General features: G+C 37.1%; 1 protein-coding gene across 2 annotated transcripts in view; it reads right to left on the minus strand.

The window, feature by feature from the left end:
• The window catches only part of LOC137261106 (protein kinase C and casein kinase substrate in neurons protein 1-like), a 31,016-nt gene that overhangs the window by 10,903 nt on the left and 618 nt on the right, over positions 1-19,495 (minus strand). For both annotated transcript variants that reach the window (XM_067798784.1, XM_067798783.1), the window contains exons 2-7: positions 6,320-6,555; positions 5,711-5,910; positions 3,060-3,197; positions 1,910-2,035; positions 901-1,001; positions 510-630 (exon numbers count right to left, since the gene is read on the minus strand). In XM_067798784.1, coding sequence (XP_067654885.1) covers positions 510-630; positions 901-1,001; positions 1,910-2,035; positions 3,060-3,197; positions 5,711-5,910; positions 6,320-6,527 — 894 coding nt within the window. In that variant the 5' untranslated portion in view covers positions 6,528-6,555. The remainder of the gene's footprint in view (positions 1-509; positions 631-900; positions 1,002-1,909; positions 2,036-3,059; positions 3,198-5,710; positions 5,911-6,319; positions 6,556-19,495) is intronic.

A 19,495-nucleotide genomic window follows, 5' to 3' on the forward strand; every position in this document is an offset into this window, starting at 1 on the left:
CATTATATTGCATAATTGAAAAATACCTTCAATGGAAGTATGCTATAGATTCTTAACACAAGCTGTATAATGAAATATTATGGTTTCTAACTGTATCTTGCATATATTATATATACCTAGAGGTTCATTAAGAGTGAACATAAACCATGTGTAACAACCTTTTTAAGAATCCTTTTAGCTGCTAGGATCCTATGCTCTAACCTGGCATCCAAAGTGTTTAAGAGGCAGAAAAACCATTCCATTCCAAAAGTACACTGGCTCTTTGGATAGCCTGTCACATTAAAGAGATTTCCTTTTGGCTGAACAACAACTGCAAAGCAGTGAGTGTAATGACACTTTTGTAGGCTGACTGTCCATCTATAGTTATGACCTGCCAGCCATTGGGTTACAATCCTCTCCTCAATGACAATGTACATGAAGTTTGCCATCTGTTCTCTCAATCTGAGATTTGCCATCTGTTCCTTTGAAATAATTCAAAAGACAGTTGTTTTAATACTCAAAATAATTACCTCAAATGCAGGCCAGTTCATTGCCATGTCTACACCATTATTTGTAGACCACCATTTCAAGTCCATATCTGGGTCAGTGTTACCAATCGTTGAATGCAAGTCTGTGTACAGCTTTGCATACCTGAAAACAAATATCAGTTGCTTTAACAGAATGGACAGTTAGGTAGGTTATGTATGAACAGACTTGCGGATAACTGTCTGCTTTGTGGCCTGTGACATAAGCAAGTTCAGAGGAGAGAATGCTTAAAATCATCTCAATGTTTCTGAGAAACTCTTTGTCATGTTCTGGAAACAAGCACAAAAATGGCTGAGGATACATGATAAAAAAGGCAACAAGAAACACATTTAAACACTTCAAAAGATAAAGATGTACACATCAACATATTCTCACCTGGGATCAACAGATAAATCCAAACAGGAATGCATCTGAAACATTGTCTTCTTCAAAAACTCTATTCGCATCCTCTCAAAGTTTTGACATTTCTCATAAACCTGAAAGAGGATTAAAACCCTAATGGAAAACCACTTAGAACAGTTATATACAAATAGAAACAGTCATCATGGTGATCACTTTTTACTTAACTGATCAGACATTGTATCATGTTAAGGCAGATTTATACAGTTCATTATGGGTATAATGGTATATAATTGTATGTAAAAACCGATAGAGTGAACAAGGATATTTACAAAATGACTGAAATACTAAATACCAACTAAGGAACTGCCTACATTTATACTGGCGTTTCCTATTCTGGCAGTACTTACGGATATTGGTTCAAACAATAATACAAACAGCTGTTTTCATATGTATGCTTGTTGGATCCAGAAAGGGGCGGGAAAGTTACGATTTTTCCAAGTTGGTAAAAACTATTGCTGAATGCATCGTCCCCCATTCCAGTAGGGGACAATAAGTATAACAGATGCAACATTTTTAATTCAATAATAAAGTAAGACACAATCCATCCAACAATGCCAAATTATAGCTAATATGGCTTTACCCATGTGTAGACATTCATGATATCGCCAACATTTGGGCATAATCCACAGTAGTCCTGCATAGTTATGCATATTTTCAATATATTGCTGTTGTGTCCCCATATAGCTTAACAGTTTAACAAAATGGGTTTCTGTAGAAATTATGTGAACTGTGGTACAACACTTATATTTTGTAGTGTAGAACCTAGTACCAGTAAATTAATCAATCATTTTCACCAAAATATGTACCATCTTTCATGAAGAACACTCCTAGACAGTATGAATGTTGAACTGCTTGATGGTCCGTGTTTTCTTGTGTGTAGAACGTATTTCTCACAAACATAGACACAATTTTTACTTCATTACAGGAATCCTTTGGGTACTGTTATGTGGATTAGAAGAGTAAGATGTTAGTATTGACCTACCTCAGTCATGTCCTCCATATACTTGGCATTGTAGCTATTGAGGTCATTCAAAGATGCTTGGTACTTGTCACGTGTTACATTCACTTCTTCCTGAAGCTTGCGCAGCTTTTCTTGTAATTTTTTCAGCTGAAAATTCAGGTTCTTCAAATGTTAGTTCATTTTCTCATAAATGGGTCAAAATATAATTGCTGAATTTATACAGTTAAACAGAACTTAGACAAATCTTAAAATCTTGATCCCTGCATAGTCTTCATATAGCACTTATGTGGAAACTTGGATAACTTAAAGCAGATATGTATGTCACTTCCTCTTCAACAGTATTTGTATGTCACAGGTGGTTTTCACTCAAATTGAGTTTGACAAATTGAAACTACTGAATTTTTATTTCAAATACATTTATGAAATAAGAGAGCCCAAACAACTCCAATAATCTATTCTCAAAACTCAAACTGTCCTCTTTGTTTGAGCGAAATATCGATTTCAGTTTACTCTGGGAAATGCATTATGTATTACTCGAGTCAAAACTCCAACTTAAAAGTGTTTCAAGAAATTGGGGCCTTGTTTCAAACTTAGGAGAATCTACTGGTGTTTACAGAGCTCCAGATAATTTTTCAAGCAATTTGGTATTTAATCCCATGTCTGTTTATGCATGAGTAATTGCATTTCTTGAGGAGTAACTAGCATTTTGTATACCTCCACTAGTTTAAAGAACTGAGTACTTTTACACCGAGTTTCTTATCATCCTTGGGTTAATAACTCTCCTACATATATAATTATAAAGATTCTCAAACTATTGCAAAATAGTTTTCAGTCATTTTCAAATATTCAACAATGATGTCATATGACTATCATAGTAAATCTGGACAGTGGCTACAGCTATAACAGCATATTTATAACTTATAATATAGGCATCGCCTACCATTTGGCAATTTTGCTAATGCTGCTGTAGAGTTTGGGCTCCATGACGAATCATACGCAAGGCAAGTTAGTTAACTGAGTAAAGTACGCAAAGTATTATAGACCTATTTGTTTTTAAGTGATTCTTACGCATTCTTTGTACTCCTATATTTCCAATTAGTTGAGTAAATATGACTTTTTTTGAGCATACACGCCTTATCTGGAGCACTGTGTATAATGTAGGTGGACCAACCTGATCCGGGGACACTGCTGTGTCTGCACGAGCATTGTTTTCCTGGTTAGCTGTGCTCTTCTCCTGGCGGCAGACATTGTGATAATCCTTTCTGGCTGCCAGCACTTTTGTCAACTTCTTTCCCCAAGGCTTCTGAGCCTACAAATATAACAAAATGTTGGAATACCTGTATGTTATGGCTGAAATTTTCAGAAGTTAGATTAACTTCTTATCTTCTCAACATTTCATTCCTCGAAAGACACAGCGCAAGTCGGCACCTCTTGGCAAGATACTCTCACTTCATTTCTCCGAGGAAGGATCGGAACCAAGGTGATGGAAGGACCTTATCTTTGTCACACTAGGATAATGATATGGTACTAGAAATATTCAAATTACTATCCCAATATAACAGAATGCAATTATCCATCAACTCAGTTTGTAGAACTGAGAACTGTGGCTTCATCATCCGACTCCAATATCTTCTCAGGAAGAGTGTTCACTTGTCCATCTGACCTTGAGTTGTTACCTTGAAAATGTGAAGGACAGACAACTTACAGGTTAGTAAATGCAGAAATTCCATTGTCATTTCATGCCAACTGTACAGAAAGTTACACCACATGGAATTACCCTTTTCCGGTTCATATTCACAATGTTGTGTGAAATCAGCCGTGAGGTTTGTCCTAAAAGTTTTCAGGGTGGCAAAATGCTATGGCTCTGCTGACACAAATGCATGCACACAGCACTGTGGTGAGTAAGGATCTCAATGATGGCTTGTTTGAAGGCCACCTTCACCTCCCTGAACAGCTACCTAAGGAGCCTGGTCAACAAAAATACTAATGCCATCATCAAAACAGCAAGCCCAGAACAAAAACCTGCAGCAATCACCTACAAGAATCACTATCCAACCAGAAGGATTCATCAACCACTAGATTTCCCCAACGTAAAGACATCACTTCAGGGTAAAAATTGTTACCAAAGAGGCTGCTTATACGAAAGAATCAGAGAAATTCAGACCATTCAACATCAGACACAAGACTTCCTGAAAAACATTTGACATGAAATCAGTTATGTCTAAACATATGTCATATTTAGGATTACACAAAAAAGAATTTGAATTTGTACTATCCAACCAAAAAGAATTCACCAAATATAACGTTACATTTGACCACTTTCTAAATGCCATTGTGTAATCATACCTTAACACTCAATCAAGAATAAGATCAAGTGGGACTGGAGTCAACAAAACTCCAAGAAACCATAGATCGACTCAAGCTGATGATGAATTTCAAGTGAGCGAGCAAGTGTGTTTAGTTTTATGCCGCTCTAACCAATATTGCAGGTACATGGCGACGGTCAGTATATAATCAAGTCTGGACCAAACAATCCAGTGATCAACAGCATGATTATCAATCTGCCCAATTGGGAACCAATGACGTGTCAAATAAGTCAGTGAGCCTGACCATCCTCTTATGACCTCTTATGACAAGCATAGTCACCTTTTGTGGCAAGCATGGGTTCATGGATACCTATTCTACCAAAGACCTTCATGGGTCTTTGTACTTCAAGAGAGTAGTGAGTGAGTGAGTGAGTTTAGTTTTACGCCACACTCAGCAATATTCCAGCTATATTGCGGCAGTCTGTAAATAATCGAGTCTGGACAAGACAATCCAGTCATCAACAACATGAGCATCGATCTGCGCAACTGGGAACCGATGACATATGTCAACCAAGTCAGCAAGTCTGACCACCTGATCCCGTTAGTCGCCTCTCATGATAAGCACAATCACCTTTTATGGCAAGCAAGGGTTGCTGAAGGCCTATTCTACCCCAGGACCTTCACGGGTCACTTCAAGAGAGTAAATACAAAGAACCAAAAGCGATGAACAGGTAAGATTAAGCAGCTATGACATAGAAGCCACTAGTTCATGTGCAGCATTTTTGACATTATGCTAAAGCCTAAACCAACAAGAAAACAAAGACATCAAAATCCCCCACAATGGTAAAATATGGTAAAAAATGAAGATGTCAACTATTTATGTCGTCATGTATACAAAGATCTAGATTCGCGAGACTTATGAACATTGTTCTTCGCATTGAGCTAATGAAAATATATAGATGTAAAATCTTCATATACATATTCTAGCATGCTTTTATTAACAGACTACCGGAGTACTTCAATGGTTTGATGGATCCAAGTAATGTTTATGCTGGAAATAAAGTGGTACTGTTCATTTATGCCATTTGGTTCTTGATTGAAAACCCCAAAAAGTGGAAAGTGAGCATAAATTTCAACCAAAGTCAAACTTGTTGCCATGGAAATGCAAAAATCATTCAATGCATCATCAATGCATCAATCATCAATGCAAACATCATACTCAGAAATCCCAAACTACCAAAAGGCACCAGTTCACAACCAGATCTATATGTGTCCCAAATTTGGTGAAGACATAGTTTTAAAGTTTTGTACCAGAAAAGTGCATCACCACCAATTTCAGTAGAAGTCAAAAATAAAAGTCTTGTAAAATATTTTTTTTTTAAATTATATAGAAATGGTATGTGTAAAGGTGAAGAGAACATCTAATGGTGTTTATGTTCAGCTCCTGAAAAGACAACTTTGCACTGACAGGCATAGACGAAGCACAAAATAATACCCCCACCTCAATATTACTCACCTTTCTGAAACTATCTTCAAATTCTTTTGTTTCTTTGAAATGCATCATAGACTTGTGATAGTTTTCTTTTTGCCAGATTTTCACTGAATGATACACTTCTGACATTAATCTGTCTCCAATAAGTGTATGTAAATCAGAAAGACTATCAGCCTCACACAGAAGTCCTCGCCATGCTCCCTGCATTGTGCCATACTCTGCACCTATAGCAAAATAACACCAACAAAGCATATGAATTAAGACTAAGAGCTTCAACACTTTCATATAACATGATGATAATTAACAAAACCATTTTCAACAGATTTTATTGTTGATCTATTACCTATAATATGCAGGGCACCATTGTACAAAACAACTTTCGAGTTAAGACTACCTTAAGTCTCTGTTAAAGTATGGGATTTACAGTACTTTAGCCCAAAGCTCATGTTGTACAACAGCACACCAGCTCATTTAATAAATAAATAAATAAATATTTCTCTGGGTTTTCAGTTCTTGCCCACTGGAATACTACTAAAACCAATGAGAATAATACTTCATTGCCTTTCCATCATAGACAGGGAGTCAAATCCAACATTCAGTTATAACATAAATGAAGTAACAGTAATAATTTACCATTATCTAAGAAGTTGTTCCATTTTTTAGCCCACTGTACCAAGTCTTTGGCATACTTTTTTTCAATCTCACTACGCTGTTCCACCAACTGCCTCAGAGAATCGCATAATTTGTAGCCATTGTCACATCTTTTCACCGTTTTCATGAACTTGCCCAACTCCCAGAAACTGTCTGAGGTTGGCATCACGACTTCTTCAGTCACAGACATTTCTCCTTGTGTATACTTTCACCTCAATCTGCAAAGAACACAATCCTCATGATGTCATTCAGCTTCTTACACTGGTCATATTTGTTGTATTCTATTCAGTAACAGATAATGATAAACAGCCAACATAGGCAAAGAAGACAAAAAAAAAAAATAATAATTATTGCACTGTGTTTCAATCGTAAACCTTAACAGGTGAGACTCGGCAGCTTGACACCTTCTAACTAGCAAATTTAGTATAATCTAAATATTTTTGAGTTCTGTTCTTTACTCCTCAAAACATTAACTGCCTGTATTTTGACAGGAGGAATTAACAAGAATCATCAGAAGACGACATATCCCCTCCGGCACCAACATATTTGAAAGGACAAATCATCTGACAGTTTCTTAATGGTTTTTTTTAGACTAAGTTTGAATTATTTCCATGGAAATCATGAAAAATATAAATGCCATATATCTGTAAACAGCAAAAGGTACCACTTCACGATCTGTCTCATATATCTGCCAAGATCTGTTGAAAGATATGAAATGGTTTTGGAGTTGTGCTCTGTAAACGAAGCCAAAGCCTATCCTTCCAAAACAAGAATGTCAAAACTTTGTAAATAGCAATTTTGGTCTGCCTCAAATATCGGCCAAGTTTTGCTGAAAGATATTGAATAGCTTTTAAGTTGTGCTCCAGAAATAAGGCCCTTTCCTCCATTTTGAGATGCAGTCCGAACTGTTTCCATGGAAACCCAGAAAATGATGAATCACAAAAACCTGCAAATAGCAAAAGGCACCACTTTAGGTATGCCACACATATCTGCCAAGTTTTGCAGTAAGATACTAAGAAGTTTTTGAGTTATGCTCCAGAAACAAAATGATTACGGGCGGATGCATTACATGCTGGGGGGATAAAAATAAGAGAAGATCCAACTGAAAACGATTGTGCCCTACCCATATGTGAGGAAGACCTCCTCATGGCCCAGTTGACTGAAACTAATGACGTCACACATGTTCACATTACTGCGTAGAAGAGATGCAACACATGAGGAATGTAATCATAATAGATATTACTAACATACTAACTTATCTTGCACTTGAATTAATAACTGAAAGCATCCAAGCAGATTCCACAGAAGATGTAAAGATGTGTAACATTATCACTTCTAGATGCATAGACTGTAAGGAGGTCTGCCTCCTCATTCACTTAAAGGACCACTAAAATCAGTTTTTTGTTACTCTTTTAATCACTGCATATGAAAGACTTTTGGTTAGTCATAAATGAAACACCATTTTTCAAAAAATAAAATAACTCTGTCCCCAGAGCCCTACAGTGATGTCATAGAAGGAACTACTTCCAGTTAAATGTATAGAAAATGTGTAGGAAGCTCATCATTTTGCTGACATCACCAAAGACATGCTGAATTGTTGTGTTGCTGTCAATTGTTCCTTGGGGTCGGGTGATGGTGTCACTATGCACAGATTTCCACCAGACTCTGTAGTTTGGGCTTAAATTGGTTGTTAGTGTGTGCAAAGTGAGCTTTGTGGAAGCCTGTGGTATATACTAAATCAGATGGTTCGCCCCCGACCACACTTCCAGGATAGAAAATGGAGTTCAAGTTTCATCGAGTTTATATAATCAAGACTGCTTACTACACATTGCTGACCAAAAGGATTTTGCATGGATATAACGCTTTCTTCCCCGGAAATGAGGTTGTGGTCAAAATGACAATATTATCGTAAGTAATATTATATTGACCCCTTATACTGACCGATTCCAAGAGTGAAATTGTTATGTTATAAGCAATGTCATGTAAAATCCTAATGTCCATCAATAAAATACATATTTTACTACCAGTAGAAAGTAATTTTGATTTTGTAAGTCGGTGAAAACAAACTTAAATAGCATTCATCCTCAGACAGGGCGCAGCCATTTTTGAAAATCATGAAGTCAAATCCATTTGAGAATGAAGATTTTATGGATATCAACTTCTTTATTATGGGAACACAATGTTTCGGAGTTAATGCTTACTCCTTCATCAGGTGAGTAAGCATTAACTCTGAAACATTGTGTTCCCATAATAAAGAAGTTGATATCCATAAAATCTTCATTCTCATGTATTTCACTTCTAAATGCCCTTTAAAGACTTAAATCCATTTGAATTAATGAGATTATGTATGGTTTGTTCTCATCAAGTTAGAGTGAGTGAGTGAGTGAGTGAGTGAGTGAGTGAGTTTAGTTTTACGTCGCACTTAGCAATATTCCAGCTATATGGCGACGGTCTGTAAATAATCGAGTCTGGACCAGACAATCCAGTGATCAATAACATGAGCATCGATCTGCGCAATGGGGAACCGATGACATGTGTCAACCAAGTCAGCTAGTCTGACCACCCGATCCCGTTAGTCGCCTCTTACGACAAGCATAGTCACCTTTTATGGCAAGCATGGGTTTCTGAAGGCCTATTCTACCCCGTGACCTTCACGGGTCTCATCAAGTTATAACATCAAAACTACATAAATATCTATTTGAATCATTACCAAAAGGAGTTTGCATGACACAAGCTGTAACATAACCTAAGCGAGGTCGGGGTCAAAGTGAAAATACTGCGCGATAAATTTCTTGACTTGCTAAATTTACTTGGTTTGTAATGTTCACTCACCAGTATGTAGACACTTGTCCATATACATCTTTATACTTGGTCTCATAATCCTAATTACTTTATAATCATACTTGTATGCATTTTGAAACTTAATAAAAAGAAGCAATCTGCGAATGTATAACAGGAATGTAATATGTAGACATTTCATAGTTTTCCTATATGAATCATAATTCGCACGCACCCCCTAATGTATGTCGTCTGCATCATCACACTTAACGACGAAAACAATGATTCTGTTGAAAGCTACAACAACTTATTACGACGAAAACAATGATTCTGTTGAAAACTACGACAAATTATTAAAAACAAAAATGCAAATATTAAAATATAGGAGCAATGCCAGGCTTCCCTTCTTCGAGGAATGTATCCATCAATATCCACAAAAAACAAGTGATATATAATTCATCTGCAGATTTCCCAAGTAATGTGTCTTTTAACAGTCTACTATACGAAAACGTAATGTATCGTTTCAGGTTTTTGACATTGCTGTATAGTTTCATTGGTTACCCAAGATAGCACATCTGGCAACTAATTGCATAATGTGCGTCATTCTTTTTAAAAAGTTATTTAGTTAGCCAATCATGAGCAATCAATCAATGTATTGGCAGTTAATCCTTTGAAAGAAGGGTGTTGTTTTACACAGACACAGACACGACAGAGTGTATTCAGTATAGATTAGTAAACAGGCCCCCCAAAGTAACTGAAGGAATTACAGCAAATTTGAAGGAATTGCATCTCAAATGAAAACAAACGCAGCCCACTCGCGAAACAATTGCAGCGATATCAGTAGTTTAGCGGTAATAACAGAAACACATCATCCCTATCGGAAGCAATGTCGGTAATACTGGAAACACGCTCGGCCATCTTTGGAGATTTTTCAGTCGCAAGCAGAAACTCAAGCAGCAAAACATGGCATCGCTGGAAGAAGCACCTGTCTTGGTGAGTTTTGTTTGTAGTTCTTACTATTACATTTTTATACTTATCCATCTTTGACCACCCGTGTTGAATGTGTTTAGGTATGAGGTGTTGTTGGGGCAATAGCTTATGTTTTTAGGAAAAGACTGTCACTGCAGAAGAGTGTCAAAAGTCATGTCCCTGGAGGTTGTTTACATCTGAACATCGAAGTCGTGCCGATGATTATGAAAGTGCGCTAGATATAACATCATTTTTTTGGTAAAATGTTTGTAATCATCAGCACGACTTCGATGTTCAGATGTAAACAACCTCCAGGGGCATGAATTGTGACACTCTTACTAGTATCTCTAATGACTATTTTGAAAGGGATTTTAGAAGTATGTTTCAGTTCACAATCAGCTTGACAATGGTATAAGAATCTGTATCAAAACATCACTCATTAAATAAATAAGTTGTTATAAATAAAGTTTGCCTATATTGTATATACATGGTAGAAATATAAGCAACAAGTTTGCTGTGGAATAGTGGAATAGTGGAAAGTGGAATGTATCTGATGCCTGGTACACAGTGGAAAGATTCAAGTTTATTTGCCAGATCGACACATTACTTTCCAGCAAATAACAGTATGTCCATGTCTACAAGTATTACAGAAGCCTAAGGCAGAAGACTGACTACACAGAGTAGGGTCAGTCAATGTAGGTGTGGCCTGCCTAACTGATGCCAAGGTAAGCCATCCTGCTCTGTAGCCTGCCAGACCAGCTAGATGGTTGGTCATGCATGGCTGGCTAATACCTGCACTCAGGAATTTCAGGTATGGCTGACAAACAAAGACCTCTGACCTATTTGTTTGAGTGGTTGGATGACAATCAGAGTGGTGTTGTCATGTGACCCAGAGGCTCTGCTTGAGTCAACAGTGTGACCTGTCAATCATGACTGGTGGTCTAGAGATGGTATTGCTACACACAGACAGCATTGTCTTCTCTCACTGTGTTTCTGTATTCCTGACAAAGAGTATCAAATGTCATAATCAGTTTTATAAAGCATACTGATTTGATTGTTTACAACAGTTTCTGAATCATTATTGGTATGGGCACCAATACTCACAATACAAACCTCTGAATCCTAGTAATTCTGTTATTTGCAGAAAATAATATATTTACCCTTATCAAGCATAAGCACTAATGTCGTAGAAAAGACAACTATTCAGGTGAAGACAGAATACTAGCTATAGCAATTGGCAGGGTTTTCCGCAATGGGCGAATGTGCATCCAATATGCACAAATGTAGAGAATGGATGCAGAAAAACAATTCATGGTGTCCAAAGGGATGCACAATATATTTTGTTGTTCCCAAAACACAACCTAAACTAACTTTGCTAAGGGTTTGTTTGTTCCTTGCAGAGCAGTTACTTGCATTATTTCATCTATCAGTCAATACAGTCATCTGTACATGATCAATGATTTGTTTCAGGCTCTGAAGTTATTATCAAAACATACAGTTCTCTAAACCATTACTACACAAAGCCCTCATACTGACACTTAAATATGACACTTAAAACAAGAGACATCAGAAGATGACATATCCCCCTGGCCCCCACGTTTGACAGGACAATTAATATGAGAGTTACTCATTGTTTTTTTAGACTAAGTTTGAATTGTTTCCATGGAATTCATGAAAATTATAAATGCCACATATCTGTAACCAGCAAAGTCACAATTTCATATATCTGCCAAGATCTGTTGAAAGATATGGAATGGTTTACGAGTTGTGCTCTGGGAACGAAGCCCACCCCTCCATTTTGAGACTAAGTCCGAAATGTTTCCATGGAAACCAAGAAAATAATACATCACTGAAACCTTTAAAAACCAAAAGGCACCACTTTGGGGTCTGCCACACGTATCTAGAAAGTTTTACTGACAGATATTGAGAAGTTTTTGAGTTCTGCTCTGGAAATGAAACACACTTCTAACTTTTCAGAATAGGTCCAAAACGTTTCCAAGGAAACTGAGAAAATAATAAATCACAAGATCCTGTACATAGCAAAAGGCACCACTATAGGTTCACACTGATATATCTACCATGTTTTGCAGAAAGATATTGAACGGTTTTTGAGTTTTGCTCCGGAAACGAAAGACACCTCTCACTTTTGAGACTATGTCTGAAACGTTTCCATGGAAACTGAGAAAATGATTAATTACAAAAACCTGTACATAGCAAATGGCACCACTTCACCTTCTGACTGATATATCTACCAGGTTTTGCAGAAAAATATTCAACGGCTTTTGAGTTCTGCTCCGGAAACGAAGCCCACCCTACCATAAGACTAACACCAAAATGTTCCATGGACAAACAAAAAAAATATAAATGCCAAAAATCTGTAAATAGCTAAAGGCACAACCATAGGCTGAGATTACTATATCTATCAAGTTTGGTCTAAAAATATTGAACGGTGTCTGAGTTTTGCTCCAGAAACAAAATGATTACGGGCGGACGGACAGACAGGCGGGGAACAGAAGGACGGACAGACAAGGCGTCGACTATATCACCCCGCATTACATGCCGTGGGAACAACTAGTAATCAGAGGTCCCCGCAATCCCCCAACCCATATGTTTGTGATTCACGGTTAAACCCTGGCTATTTGTCAATCATCTCAAAACATGATGATTTTTAGACAAATCCACAAACAGCAATGCAGCAGCAAAGATGAATCATAGTTTATGTTTCAGTCGGTGTAACATCCATACTGGGAACATCAAGTTTCTGATTCTTGTGATGTGATAAGAGATGACTAAAGAAATTACCTGCCCAAGTATACCATGTTACACGTTCATACAATAACATCTTCAACACTACCATTTGATAATAGCCAGGTAATACCTGGCAAGGCTTTATGATTGTATCAAGAAAACCATCCACTGACCACTCTGTGTCTTGACCAGTTTCTCATTCGAGGTAAAGAATAAGAGCTCTGATTTATAAGTCAATGACTAACCGGGAAGTCTAATACTGGCATTATACTGCCATTAGTTTTATGCAGCATGCAGAAATATTCCAGCTATATGGTGGCATTCTGTATATAATCAAGTCTGGACCAGACAATACAGTCATCAACATCATGAGCACTGATCTGCACAAGTGGGAACCGATGACGTGTCAACTAAGTCAGCGAACCGGACCACCCAATACAACAAGAAGAGTTGCCTCTTACGGCAAGCATGGGTTGCTGAAGGCCTATTCTACTCCAGACCTTCATGGGTATTATCCATTGTAACCTAGTCTTAGTTGTGTCCTGCTGGCAAGTTATCCGTTGGTTGACTGAAGTGACATGAGACTGGGCTACAATGTGTAAGGGCAGTGGATATAACCTTTGCGACAATGCTTGTATACATATAAACAATAAAATGTTGCATTACTTGCTTTCGTAATAAAAAAAACACACAAAGAAACAAACCGAAGTTTATACAGACATAAGCATATCAATGTGTGCATGCAATTTTTTGCATTTTTGTGAGCATGCATAAGACTGCCTTGGGCAATATTCCAGCAATATCACGGAAAGGAACACCAGAAATGGTCTTCACTCATTGTACCCATATGGGGAATTGAACACTAGTCTTGGTCAGCAGACACTTCAACATTTAGGCTATCCAACTGACACTTTTTCAACCTAACAAGCAAACCAAAATGAGGTTATGTAATATGTCCTTGGTGGTTCTAGTCAAGTCTTAGCAAATATCCCATCTGTTAGATCTATAACTGAAAATATTGTCAATAAGAATTTCCATAAATGATTAATGATATAAAAATTGTATTATTGACAATATAATATTTTTTCGATCAAAGAGGTTTAATTTAGTCATACAATATTCAAACTTGGGTCTTTATCCATGGGCTGCTTCCAAATTAGTTCATGATGTCCATCACCAGTGATGAGAAATATTTGTAGTATTTCAGATCTTTTTGGCATTTTTGCTCAAACTTTAGTCAAAGTTACGTCTCTGATACTTATGAATTATTGATCTCAATGATTTATGCGGACAGGCAGGTCTACCAGCAGTGGAAGCATTTTTTAATTGCTGTGGTGTGGACAGTATGATGATGGAAATTGATTTAGAATAAAGCAAAAGTGTGTACATATACTAGAGACAAAAAAATAAGGGAACTTACGAAATGACAGTGAATGTGAAATTGATCAGAATGTTGTATAAATCAAATTTGGGTGTGTCCACCATGTTGGCCAACACTTTCACAACACCTTGATGGCATTACTGCCTATCATTCCTCTGAAGAGCTCTACAGAGCTGGGCCAGGTTGACAGATTGGGGGTCCCTGGCATACATCCTTCGACTGTACCACATATGTTCAATTGGGGGGCCAGTCCATGTCTGTATTCCCACTTGTCAGAGATTAGATGGGTGATTTGGGCCCGATGTGGTCTGGCATTATCATCATCTTGGAATTTAAAATTCCTGCTGATGATTTCTAGCCATTGGAGTCATGACAGGACACAAAATTTCGTCAAAGTATTGCTGACCAGTCAAGGATCCATTAACACCTGTCATGGGTAACCCTGCCCTACACAATGTTACTACCACTCCAATATCGATCCTGGTCAATAATTGCTGCTCTGGCATACAGCTCACCACTACGGCGCCAACAATGTTTTCTGCCATCTGTGAATCAGCCTTGCTTTCAGATGGGCTTGATAGTGCCAGTTTTTAAAGGTTGAGTGTGAAATTTGTCACCCAGTGTGTATACGGAATTCCCTACTGATGACCCGTGCTGACTTTAACCTATTGCATGGGGTCATTAATTTGATGAAACAATCCTGTCATGGTGTCACTGATTTTAGTCTACCACGACAAAGTCTCACTGCAACCCAACCTGTTTGACATTTTTCAGCATGTGTTCAACTCCACTGCATTAGTGATTGTGAATTCTCCAACAGGTTTAGAGAGATTAACTTCTGTGTGCACATCATGATGACTGTGTTGGTAATGCATCATGTAGAATTTTCTTTGTCACTGGATGTTGCGTTCGAGTGCAACGCAATGATAGCACACCCTTTCATCTCAACGCTTGCTGCATTCAACTTCTTAGTTTCATTATTTTTTTGTCAATAGTACAGTATTTATGCAACAAAGAAGATCAATTCATATTCTCAAAAAAGCTAGGGTAAAAAGTTTTTCTGGACAATTAAATTGCATACATTGATTACCATTGTTGTCATTCACATTTGGTGGCATAACCTTCCTCATATTATGATAATAGTTGTCACATGTATCCATGTTGGAACAACTGAAGTTGAAAGCAGTTAAAAAGGCTGGGATATCATCCAGAGACTCACTACACAAACAAAAAAAACAAAAGCAAACAACCAGTCCTTGGGGATTTCTCCAGATCAGTTCAGCTTTAAAGCTTAGATGCAACCAAAATAATAAATATAATTAAAACACAATTATCACCTATTCATGGCATATAATATACAATGCTGGTTTTGAAAAAAAGACCAAATAGACAAAATTATAAGCATACAGTTGCAAATAAAAGGTGCAATATTTTACACTTGGGTTCACTACACTTGAAACGGTGTCCACCTGGACTGTCGAAAACTGAAATTTTATAAATTCGATATTTCGGATATTACACATAGAGGTAATTAGGTGTTAACATTATGGTGGTCGATGCTCCAGGCATTAAGGAAAACAAAATATGTTATACGGTACATTCTTTATTGTGGACACTTTGTATTGTGAACACGCCATAGTCATACCAAGTGAGCAAGGTAGCCTTTGACCTTATAATCTAGGCATCCCACTTCAAGCTGTGCATGCCTATTCACTGCACATGCTAAGTGTGCATTAAAAAAATTCAAATTCAACTTATAAAGTTGTTTCAACAAAATAAAATCTACTTAGGTTGAATTTAAATTTTTGATAATATGTTACTTAAAGTCCAAACCGAAAGGCATCAGAATCTGCAATGGTGTGTTGTTTTGCGTCGCATGTAAGCTTTTAGAGAAACACCAGGATCAGTGATCCTATTCCTAGCGGAAAAGATTGGCATAAGCGTTTGCTCATCACGAAGACCCAGTCTTGATTCCCTAAATAGGTACAATGTGTGAAACCCATTACTGGTGCTTCAGTCATGATACTGCAGGAAATTTGCTAAAATACAAGAACTGAATCGATATTAATGCCCACAACTTAAAATTTTGGTCAATATTTTTAAATGAACTCAAATTAAAACTGGTCTCAGAATATTGGAAGGGCAGATACAGCTTTTCCCACAGCTGTAAAATAGGAAAGAGCTCACAATTTGAAATTGTTACAAAACTTAAGTTTTAGAAAAATTAATAACAGTCTGTCAAGTGTTCACCGTAGAGGTGTGACAATACAAAAAATTCATGATATGATATGTATCTCGATATTTTGGAATACACTACGATTTGATGCAAATCATGATATGCTTGCTATCTTTAGTATATTTTGATATCAAGTAACAGTGTATATTTTGACATAGCCATCAATTTCTAATGGAAATTAACAATTTTGACGTCAATACGAAAAAAAGTATCGACATATTTATCGTCCAAAATAAAGTATCATGATTATCGATACTTCAAAATATCATCACAGCTTTAGTTCATGGTAGGGGCAAAAGCTTTGCGTTCCTAATATGCATTGTCCTTTGAATCAGGTGCATGTCCATGGCACAAAACAGGAAGGTCGCAAGAAGGGACTGGGGACATAAACTCAAATTTCTTTGCATTTCTTTGCATTTTAGAATCGTAGGTCAAATCAGCTGAGAGAAACTATTTTATTTTGTTGTTTCCTTGGGGAAAGTACATTTTTGGGTTACTTGTGTTTTACAAATCATTGGTTCACGTCCACAAATCACTGTCATTTTTTGAGAAGGATCAGCTTAACTTTCGTCCATTATTCCATGAGTTTTCGAGTTTCATAAAGAATTTGGATAGGTGAGGCACTCTCAAAAACCTCTAAACAGCAAATAACTAAATAAGGTATGAATCTGTGACATAACTGGTCTTACATGAATCAGAGTTTTGCACACCATCTTGTGACTTCACTATTTATTAGGGTTGGAAAGATGCATTAAACTATCAAATGAATTGCAACTGTTGAGTCTCTGATTGAAATTAATCAATGATACACTGATGCATTAATAGTATGAGTGTCTATGAGATACATATGCACCACAAAATACAGGAAGTACCAGATTTGTTCTTTTTGATTAAGAGTTATCCGTCTCTGTTATGTTTTACATACCAGCAGGATAAATACTAAAGTCACATACAAAAAGGCTACACTTAAATACTAAACTATCTACATAGCAAACAACTTTACACAAAAAACTAAACTATCTATATAAGCAAACAACTTTACAGAAAAAACATTTAGTTGGTTGGAGATATAAACAGATAACAGAAAGCAATGCATTATATGGTGTGAACTAACAAAATGCTCAAGGCAGAACAAAAGTGAATGATGCAAAGTTGCTCTTATTTTGCTTTGAAAATACTGGTTTACTTTACACCTGGCTTGCAGCGCTTGCACAGACAGTTTGACTTGTACTTCTGTAGTATTTCACACATTGACAACTAACTACGAGAGTTAAAATCACTGCAGTTATTTTACTTTATAAACATTACAAATATAAATAGCTCGGAAGACTAGATGCAAACACGTCTGGGGGATGTCACGTGACAACTAATGTGTTGACATGAAATGTGAAATATGATGAAAATTGAATGAAACTCATTCTGGCTATGTTTTGAATCTATGACATTACACATCAGTCCACAAAAAGTACAGATTTTAATTTTTCTAAATACGCCTATAATGAAACACTCAATCAGGAAACTTTGAATTGGCCTAAATTTAGTTGCTGGGAAAGCATGGTATACACAACCACGCTTACTGTTGGCTGCATTTCATAGAAACATGATCAGCAACTGTAAACACACAGGAAACGACGGTGATCTATCATCAAGATAAATTTTAGTTCATAATGTTAAAGGTCACATGCAACGTAAAACACAACTTTGCAGATTCTGGTACCTTTCGGTATGCAGTTACTGAAACAAATCCAATTCAACCTAGAAAGTTGAAAAAACCGCAATGAAAAAAAAGCCCACGAAATCGGAGTTCAAACGTTTCATTAAATTCCCCCCAGCGCTGGGGGGAAAACTGGTTTCAACATTTGTGCTGCGCTGCGTCCATAACGCATGTGCAGTGAATAGGTTTGCGGAGCTTGAAACAGTATGCACGCCCAGCGTCTGAGGATGTGAGCAGTAGTCTAATCTTGGTTGTGTACACAAACAAGTAAATAATCTACTCGTTACGTTAAAAAACTTGTTGATTGTGGTAAGCAGTCTCTGTCACAGAGAGAGCTCATTGTCTGGTTTATTCACACCTATATGTCTGCCTGCCTGTCTGCTAAAGACAACATGCAATACACAGCTTCAATCATTGACCACATGCAATTTGAACTTAACACCTATCAGACTATACGACATAAAGAAAATAAGTTGATTTATGACTCGTGCACCCGAGTCTGCCACATTATGTAATTAGGCACGTGTGATACACATCACATGTTTTTATGTTTGTGGGTTGCAAACAAACTACATTCATTTTTTTCGGATGACTGGATCTGACGGAAGCTGGTGCAAACTCTTGTCAGTTTCAAGTCCTGCTTTGTACGTGGACGAATGACAGATTCCAGCCACGCAGTAGTTTACCATCTCTACTGACATGATTTTTGATTGGATCGAGCGCAAATTCGGAGAACATGTATTTTCCAAACCCAACATCTCTATACACATTCTTCATGGATAACAACTTCTTTTAGTGTACATGATTTTGTTTGACAACAGTATATGAATCCATACTGAAACGACCCATCAAGTACACAAAAATAAGTTGCGATCCATAAAGAATTTTACTTTCTTGTGACTGGCCATACTTCTAAAATGCCCATCAAACAGATCATCTTTCTGTACACTCAATGAAGCCTCAGCATATCAGCAAATGAAACAGCCAATCGGAAGCTGTTGTTACACTTGAGTGCATATCCACCTGCTATGACTGAGTTCGGTCTCCCGAGGGCTTTGTTTCGGGGAAGTAAGCCTAAGTACAAAATATTGCACTTTTGAATCGCGATTGTACGCTTATAATCTTGTTTATTTGGGTTTTTTTAAGCAGCAATGTGTATTATGTGGCATGGATAAGTGAGAAATGTGTTTTAATTATGTTCGATTTTTGGGTTGCATGTGACCTTTAAGAAACAATGGAGCGAATTGTTAAAAACTGCTAAAAAATGGCAATAACCGGTCGCTAGTCAATACCTGTTCTCAATGTGACAGTTCAAACTGATTTTACTTTTAA

Source organism: Haliotis asinina, chromosome 14 (assembly GCF_037392515.1).
Source record: "Haliotis asinina isolate JCU_RB_2024 chromosome 14, JCU_Hal_asi_v2, whole genome shotgun sequence".
NCBI lineage: Eukaryota > Metazoa > Mollusca > Gastropoda > Lepetellida > Haliotidae > Haliotis > Haliotis asinina.